This window comes from Neofelis nebulosa, chromosome 6 (assembly GCF_028018385.1).
Source record: "Neofelis nebulosa isolate mNeoNeb1 chromosome 6, mNeoNeb1.pri, whole genome shotgun sequence".
Taxonomy (NCBI): Eukaryota; Metazoa; Chordata; class Mammalia; order Carnivora; family Felidae; genus Neofelis; species Neofelis nebulosa.
In genome coordinates this window covers 73,225,993-73,235,377 of record NC_080787.1, presented here as the reverse complement: position 1 = coordinate 73,235,377, position 9,385 = coordinate 73,225,993, and the positions used below count along the sequence as shown (strand labels likewise).

At 45.0% G+C, this 9,385-nt stretch overlaps 1 protein-coding gene across 1 annotated transcript; it reads left to right on the top strand.

Moving 5' to 3' along the window:
• The first annotated feature begins 1,585 nt into the window (after positions 1–1,585).
• Positions 1,586–6,857, top strand: HTR1B (5-hydroxytryptamine receptor 1B). Its single transcript, XM_058734520.1, has one exon. It carries the CDS (start codon positions 2,582–2,584, stop codon positions 3,749–3,751), a length of 1,170 nt encoding a protein of 389 aa, XP_058590503.1. The 5' UTR covers positions 1,586–2,581; the 3' UTR covers positions 3,752–6,857.
• The last annotated feature ends 2,528 nt before the right edge of the window (positions 6,858–9,385 follow it).

Genomic DNA, 9,385 nt, shown 5'->3' with positions numbered 1-9,385 from the left:
GGGGGTATTTTTGGAGAGCTGCCGCCTAAAGGAGTACCTTCACTCTCAATGCAGGAATGTACTATTTTCTTTATAATACTACCGCAATATGAAAGTATGTTAATTATTTGCTTGTTTGTGTGGCTATTGTCTATCTGCCTTTTCTAGAATATAGGCTATTTGAAAACTGGGTCTGGGTATACCCCATCATACCCCTGATGCCTAGAATTCCTAGCACAGGGTAAGCACTCTATTTTTGCCTGTTTTAGGGAATATGAAATTAAGAGAACTTGGGTCAGAGTTGTGTCACCTTGGGTAAAAAGTTCTTCTTTCAAAGACTCTTAATTATTCTTCTAAACTCAATGGTGGATGAAATAATCTTGGGCTCTAGACTGAATAATTCTCTTTAAAATCTGCTTACACTTAACCTGGTAAATTCACTTATGATGTTGTGTTCATTGAATGCATTATACCCACTAAACACTGAGCTAGGTGCTAGAAACTCACAGTTGGGATCACTTAGCTCTGAGGGCTGAAAGTACATTGCTCTTTCCTGGTGCTTTTCTGTAAACTTTCACAGACTGGTACTTGTACCATACATTTGTTTTGGTTACAGTTGGAGGGGGGAACTGAGCAGCAGGGAACTGCTGAAGGTCATGGGACCTGGGAACTGGTATTGCTTGGTGCCACATTTGGCTGATACCCTGATGTATTTGTTGAGGGCAAAGAAGACACACTGGTGCTGATGGCCCCAAAACACGTTTTTTTTTTCCTTTTTCTTTCTTTCTTTCTTTCTTTCTTTCTTTCTTTCTTTCTTTCTTTCTTTCTTTCTTTCTTTCTTTCTTTTTCTTTTGAATTTTGTTGACCTCCTTTCTCGAGGGCTGTGGGAGGGAAGGTGCTTACTGTGAACTGTTTTCCAGAGGCACTGAACTGCTGAGCAGCTGGCTGAAGAGGGAGAGAGGAATGGAAGGTTTAATTTCACAAATGGTAGGCTTCTGTTTGTGATACTTTTACATGTTTGTAGACAGTGTAGACAGCTTTCTTTCCGCCTGTTGACCCACAGTTAAAGGGAAGGGACTGAATGGAAAGCACAGATTCCTAAAACCAGATATGAAATTAATAGTGCGTATTGTACCAAGAGTTAAGTAGGACTTGAAGCCTGAAGTTTAAAATGCACTATTGGCCATTTCCTTCTAAGGCGATATTACTGGCGCCTCCTTCTAACCTGGGTGTGGTCCGCAGGGCTGGATAAAATTCCTGAGTGGAGAGGTCAGAGCCTGGGGCTGGCTCCACCTAGCACTGGCCTGCTGTGGTGTGGGTGCTTAAGTGGAAGCCCAGGAAGGGACGCGGGGAATGTGCCCGGGCTGAGGGCGTGGATCTAACTGGAGGGCCGCACTGCAAGCTTCGAAGGGGACAGAGGCAAGGACAGGACGCCCTCATCCCCATTCCTGGCCAGAACTGCGGAGTCTGGGTGTCAGGATTGGGAGAGGGGCCAGAGGATGGGTAGTGGGGAGAGAGGGCTGTAGGACCCGGAGGGAAGCTTCCTTGCCCGGGGAGGGAACCAGGCGGGAGGAAAGGAGGGGCGGGGGAGAGAGAAAAGGGGAAGGTGATGGGGAGCGGGCGCCCGCACTCGCCGAGCAGCAAGAGTTGCAAGGCTAGGGCAGCCCGGACCTGGACTCTATAAAAGGAGTCCATCTGCTGTGCCGCTCACACGCTTCTCCGGGACTGGCGCACGCTGCGTTCCTCCAGCTCCCTAAGACACCTGCCCCTTACCCGCGTGCAGCGCCAGGTCCCCCAGACCCTTGCACCCAGCAGCATGGCTCCAAGCGGTGCCAGTGGGTCCGAGGTGATGGTGGCAGTGGCGGCGCGTTGCGGGCAGCCGCAGCCACAGCCCCAGCCCCCGAGTCCCCCTTCTTGCGGCCCCGTCTCCGCGGGGCAGCTCGCCGGAGTGGCCAGCGCGTGAAAAGAAGGGAGGGCAGAGCTCCGGAGCGAGGCGCGGCGCAGCGCGGCTCCCAGACTTCACCCCACCCAGCTCTGGCGGCCAAAGCAGCCGCAGGAAACTGCCCGAGTCTGGGGAGGGGGCGGGAATGCAAGACCAGGACTCCTGGCTGGCCTGCCAGCTTCGGTCTCAACAGCCAGGAAACTCTTGCGGGCCGATTCTGCAGATCAAGGAGCGCCTGGGTTAGGAGACTCAGCCCGGAGCAACTGGGGTAAGAGACCCCACCTGGCTGATGCTCCCTTCTCAAACAATACATCACCCTCCGCTACTAGACGCCTTGAGTAGGATCCGGAGTGGAGCTGGGCTTGGTGGGCCAGTCCTTAGCAACCCAGGGCTAAGACGGGGAGTGGAGAGGAGCAGGCAGAGCCGCGGCGCCAGCGCCCGGCGCACTGGAAGTGCAGAAGACGCGCTCGTCTGCCTAGGCTGCCGCGCCCTTGACCTCTAGTTTCAGCTGGGAATCTGGGTGGAGGAATAATTGAGAATCCCACGGAACTGACTAGCAATCGAGAGACAAGACTGTGGTCTCCTCCGCGGTCCTTCCGCCCTTTCCCTCGTTCGCTCCATGCCCAAGAGCTGCGCTCCAGAGCCGTGTAGAGGAGAGACATGGAAGAAACCAACACTCATTGCGCCCCACCGCCGCCCGCGGGCTCCCAGACCGGGGTTTCTCAAGCCAACCTCTCCTCCGCTCCCCCCAATTGCAGCACCGAGGGCTATATTTACCAGGACTCCATCGCCCTGCCCTGGAAAGTACTCCTGGTCCTGGTGCTGGCGCTCTTCACCTTGGCCACCACGCTCTCCAATGCTTTTGTGATTGCCACTGTGTACCGGACCCGGAAGCTGCACACCCCAGCCAACTACCTGATCGCCTCCCTGGCAGTAACCGACCTGCTCGTATCCATCCTGGTTATGCCCATCAGCACCATGTACACGGTCACCGGCCGCTGGACGCTGGGCCAGGTGGTCTGCGACTTCTGGCTGTCGTCGGACATCACCTGTTGCACAGCTTCTATCCTGCACCTCTGCGTCATCGCCCTGGACCGCTACTGGGCCATCACGGACGCTGTGGAGTACTCCGCTAAAAGGACTCCCAAGAGGGCCGCGGTCATGATCGCGCTGGTGTGGGTCTTCTCCATCTCCATCTCGCTGCCGCCCTTCTTCTGGCGTCAAGCCAAAGCCGAGGAGGAGGTGTCGGACTGCAGGGTGAACACCGACCACATGCTCTACACAGTTTACTCCACGGTGGGCGCTTTCTACTTCCCCACCCTGCTCCTCATCGCCCTCTACGGCCGCATCTATGTGGAAGCCCGCTCCCGGATTTTGAAACAGACGCCCAACAGGACCGGCAAGCGCCTGACCCGAGCCCAGCTGATAACCGACTCCCCCGGGTCCACGTCCTCGGTCACCTCCGTTAACTCCCGGGCTCCCGATGTGCCCAGCGAATCCGGGTCCCCTGTGTACGTGAACCAAGTCAAAGTGCGAGTCTCTGACGCCCTGCTAGAGAAGAAGAAGCTCATGGCCGCTAGGGAGCGCAAAGCCACTAAGACGCTGGGGATCATTTTGGGAGCCTTTATTGTGTGTTGGCTGCCCTTCTTCATCATCTCCCTGGTGATGCCTATTTGCAAGGATGCCTGCTGGTTCCACCTGGCCATCTTTGACTTCTTCACGTGGCTGGGCTATCTCAACTCCCTTATCAACCCCATCATCTATACCATGTCCAATGAGGACTTCAAACAAGCGTTCCATAAACTGATACGCTTTAAGTGCACAGGTTGACTTGTCAGTTGCAGTGGGGTAGCCTAAGCGGCCCTTGGGGACCATGTTGTGTCTGGTTCCACAGGTAGGTCCACTCTTCTTTCACTGTTACTGGGTCAGATTGAGGCTCTGTCTTCTGGGCAAGGGCAATGGATCCTGAGAAGCCAGGACAGCCCTGAGAGAGAGAGAGAGAGAGAGAGAGAGAGAGAGAGCAAGCGAGCTCTGAGAGGAGAACTGTTCAAACTAAAGGTAGAGCTTCCCTGCAGAGGAGGAAGCTCACTTCCTCCCCTCACACCCCAGGTCCAGCACTGACCCTGCAGCAGCCAATCAGAAGGGAGGGTTGTAACTTTAAAAATCAATGATGGAAGGGGGATCTTTGCCCTGCTTTGGTATCATGGATCATGCCCTCCCTCTAGAACCGGTGGTACTTGTAGTTGTCTGAATCCTGTCTGAGACAGATCTACATACAGCCTGGCAGTACTTGAACTAGAAGCCTGATACCCTTTGTTTTGGGGAGAACTTTGTGTTTCAGCTTCATTTAAGAAGAGTTACTTTGGCATCTTTCAGTCTTCACTTTCTGTTTATTTAAACTTGGTTGGAGAAACTTGTGGATTTGGTGCTTCAAACCTTGTGTGGCTTGGATGATGCAGAGAAACCTTGAAGAGTTTAACAGCAAAATTCTGATGTTAAGATCTCTATTTTTATTATAATTGAGACTATATGGGGTGGGTGGGGATGGGAGATGGGAAGGATTAAACTGAGAACCAACACCTATGGTTGTTTGTTTTCTGCAGATTTGTAATTTTTTTAATTCCTATTTAGTGATTGTCAAACTACACTAACAACTCAAACAAAGCATTACGTGTGCTAGTGCCAAAGTCTGCAGATTGCTTTATTTTCCTCCTAATTTCATGTACTTGTCATTTTACACATTTAAATCCTCATAAATGAAGAATACAATGGGTGATTCAGCCCAAGCTGCTGCTATATTTCTTATTAATGCAGTTGATTAAACTGATGGCTATTAGATATATACTGCTCCTTAACAAGAAAGGTATGTTTATTCCTTAACCAATCCAGTGAGATGTGAAGGAGACTGATAAAATAGAAATGGTTCTTCTACAATTAAGGAATGGGGGGGGGCAATGGGAGGATGTATATTTTGACTTGTAAAAAATCTTAAATGCATGAGACTTTTTTCTGATAGTCATTTACATTCTCCTTCCCATCTGTAATTCCTTTATGTGCCCATATATAAAGTAAGAGAACCACCTCCTTTTTCCAAAAATCTTCAAAATGCAGTAAGAAAGAACCCAAAATCTATGTTAAAGGAAAAAAAAAAACCCAAAAACTTGTTTTCCCTTGTTACTGAAGTTTGGTTGGGAACAAAGATTACTAGAAAATGACATGCAAGGACTTTAGAAAAGCTTAGAGATGTTAATATGGAGCCTGTTTTTTCCTATAACTCATGGAACCAAACCTCAGATTTACTAGGCAATCAGGAAAATGACAAGCTTTTGAACCTTGGGAATTTGTCACCGACCTGATACCTCAATGAATATATTATCAGTAATACTTTATATTTATATGTCTTTTCAAATTTCAATAATGCTTAGTTGTGATACCAAATTCACTCTGAGGCCTCTCCAACACAGGGCAAGATTACACAACAAAAGATGAAAAATGCATTATATAAATAAAAAGGAGTAGCCCTGAAGGATCATCTGCACAGAAAACAAAATATGTATGTGGAGCATTTTGTATGCCAAAGAAGATTTACACTCCATTCTTCAGAGAGCTTTCTGCAGTGTGATACCTTTTGTCTGCAGAAGCAAGTTGTCTTTGTAAAATGGATTCCCTCCCTGCTTGAAGCTCCCCAGTCCAGACTCTCAGACAATAGATGTATTGAGCTGAAGTACACTGCTTTCCTACTGTGCAGATCTTCACTCTGGGGTAATGACTCTTGAAAATACACTATTCAAAAGTTCACACATAAACTAAGTAAAAAGGGGAATTTTGATCAACATTTATACCTGCCGCTGGAGTAAAATAAAATTTGAGGCATTGGATAATCCCTATGTTTCTGTTATATCCCCCAGGTTTTTGTTTGTTTGTTTGTTTTGTGACATTTCTCCTATGGAGAAATCTAGCTTACTATTGATTGGAATGTGCATACAGCACAGTATTTGTTTTTATGTTATTAATATGTTTGTCTTTTGTCTATGCAGCTGTGTTTTCTTTGGGCCTAAGAAACAATTAAGCCAACTTCTAGGAGCCTGAGGGGGAAAATTAATGGAAATAAATAAATAAATTGAAACTTGCAAATGACTTCTTTCTAGGGAACCTACAATGATTGTGTCCTCATGTTAACAAAACATGGTCAATTTAGTCACATGGGCTGTTTGCCATTTGTAGATTACCCACTTACAGTTTTGCTTCATTATTTGGCTGAATTGACTGAATTTGGGGCATATTGTGTGCAGTAGAAGCTTGCAAACCCTTGTAGTTATACGAGATCTAGACTCATCATCCAGCATCGCATATAATGCAAAGTGTATCATTCATCCCAGGAATATGTAGTTAACGACTGTTACGCTCCTTCTCAGTTACTGCTGCCTATAGCATTGTTTGTTCATCAACTAGACATATGAATTTTTTGCAGAACATAAAATGGGAGATGGAAATGTTCAACTTGTATAGAAATGAAAATACATCTTCATTGGCTGTGGTAACAAATAACATTTGCCATATTGTTTAATTGCACAAAGATTCACACAAATATATGAATGTATACTCATTCAAAAATACCAATGTTGTCTTGTGTTTCTAGCAATTTTAGAGTTTCCTTTAAAAAAAAATGGACACGGTACCCATGAATAATGGTTATTGAGTTCAACAAATTTCCTACAGAACAATATTCTTCACTTTTCCTATTATCTTAGTTTTATCTTCTTTAACCAGGAAACCCTGTGAGGACTATAATTCATGCAAGCAGTAAAATCTCAGATTATGTGTATTTGATGGAGTTGCTGTAACTAAAAATTGCCTTTGGTATTCCACCTTTCAACAAATGTGTAATTGGAAATGAAATTTCGAAGAATAATGAAATAAAGTCCTTTTCGTGCTCAAAAAAGGAATTGGTAGTGATTCTATTCTTTTGGAAGGATTGGTTCATTGGATTCTGGGGGACATTGAGGACTTTGAACCTTCAAGAGAGAATAATTGATGATAAATGATACTGTGGCGGACTGGCAAGTACAGCCACAATTTGGGGGATTTCGTTTGTAGAAGAATTTAAAAGGAATTAGGCAGATTGTGCTCTCACATTCTGCAAAAGAGGGTAAGTCAGATGCACTATCACTAGAATTTTCCAGATCCGTATTTTTAGGGGGAATGTTGTGTCTAGGTAGGTAGCGAGATGCCAAAGTACTGCATGGTGCTTGAAATGCAGGGGTACAAGCAAGCCCGGGGAAACGTAAGAGATGGAGACTGAATTATATGAACACCAGAGAAGTAGACAGAAAAACAGCTTTTCGAATCAGAAAGTCCTAGGTTTGAATTGCAAATAGAGCATGGGATAGCTTTGTGGCTCTCCTCAAATGCAGCCTGCTTGCAATTGGTTGCAGGAACCTATGCATGTAAAGCACCTATCAAAATACCTGACACTTCTTTGGCTTCTCAGAACATGTACTTCCTCTTTAGCCATTATTTTCTTGCCTCCTGTAGCACCTGTAGCATAGAACAACTGAGAGCTCTTTGAGAAAGATTGAACTGGGGAGGATGAAGCTAGCCTGAATGGAAGAAACCTGGCTACACTGGAAATGACTGAGGTTAAGAGTTTTTCACACTTACCCACTTAGGCTGGTGAAAAATAACCCCAAGGGCTAAAGGACACATGAAAGATGGTTTGCAGTGGCTTTAATGGCCAAAAGGAAATTGCCAACTATTTCACTTCCTATAGCATCCTCTTATTCACTTTTAAACTCTTCTTCCTTTTCTTTGTCTAGCGATTTCCCCAGAGTCCAAAGACCCTCACCACATCTACATCTTTTCTCAGTGTTTCATTTTCCACTTTTCTGCTTTTTTCTTACCCACGAAAAGCCATGATAACCAGTGATAACGTGTTGATCTAATGTTCTTATTTTAGCTCCAGAGGGCTGATTAGGCAGCCCAGCGTTTTTATATACATAAAAAATTGTTGATTCAAATTAATGTGTAATTAGTGGAGGCAAAAGCTTTTAACTGAGGCATTCACTGCAATTTTCAGAAGGAAAGAGGTTGGCAGGGTAAGTGGGTGGGAAGTGAACCTTCTGTGCCCTTCATCAAGGTCCATCCTTGAGCAGTCCACCAGGGGGCAGCGTGCCGCTGAGTTGTTTCCAGGATTCAGGTGCTCACCATACACAATCTCTAACTTCTTCTTGGACACTGCAAATGGTATTGACTTCTCTAGGCTCATAGAAATGAAGATCCATGAAACAACAGAGAGGGGGCTTATCATTTATTTAAAATAGATTTTTGGGAACTGCAAATTCAGGCAGAGGATCCCTAAAACAAACCTAAAATTTTTCTTCATATATGCAAAGTCAGTTATTTTCTTCTTCACCTCTAGTCCTGGGAAATGCTAAAATCTTAGTAGTTAAGACATTATGACCATTGATGAACATGGCAGTGGGTGAGTTCAGAGGTTAGAAGACAAAGAATTTATATTCAAATTAAAGAGAGCTAATTCTTAGGTATGTCTTTCGCCACTACGGTTTTTCTCATCACTGTGTTTTTCTTTTCAAAATTTATTGGTTTGAGGTTGATATATCCATAGTTCAGAGGTAGAACATTTGTCATTTATCATTTAAAGAGAGGGTTGTTTTTTGGCACAGAAGTTAAGGTGTACTTGTATGTCAGTTTTTCCCAGAGGACAGACTTTTAAGTCTGTGTAATTTTGGCATTTACTTTAAAAAGAGGCATAGATAAATGTGACTATCATCTTATGTATCACAAACATAAATTTCTGTGTCAGAGAAAGGATCATATAAAATGAGAAAACAGGTTACATTTTTGCCATTCCCCCTTCACTGTTGCTCCCAGCATTTTCATTATCCCCAGTGGGGAGTTTCCTATGCGCCATTTCACACATCTGTCAGTTAAATCTGACTTTCAAAGTCAACATCCACATTTTAGGATTATACTAGTGTTTTCAGTATTCCCTGAGAGAGAGCCAGTTCCTGGAGTTGAGTCAGCTGACACAGGCAAAGACTTAACACTATTCCCAGTGTAGTCTGTAAAAGAAAATGCCCATTTCTTTTGACTTATTAGTATATATTTCAAAAGATAAGAAAAAGCCTTTCCAAAACTACTAACTGCATATCTATGTAACAAAAATGTCTTTATAATATTTCCTGTATCTACAGTGAACAGATGGTGATATAGGGATCCATTTATGGTAAATGCTTAAATGAATCTACACACAGCTTGCTTCAATGATGCATGAAGGCATGACTCATATCCTCCCAGACTCTGTGGGAACATTCCACACATTGGCCTCTGATTGGTCATTCCATATTAGAGTAACTAGATTTCAGGATATCTTTTGCTCACAAGTGTGGTGATGGGACTGCAGTGATGGAGGAGTCCACAAAGGGGAGGTTACTTGGTGTGGGA

What these genes read in the sequence shown, in the direction of transcription:
- HTR1B (XM_058734520.1), top strand. Translation starts at nt 2,582, where the DNA reads ATGGAAGAAACCAACACTCATTGCGCCCCACCGCCGCCCGCGGGCTCC.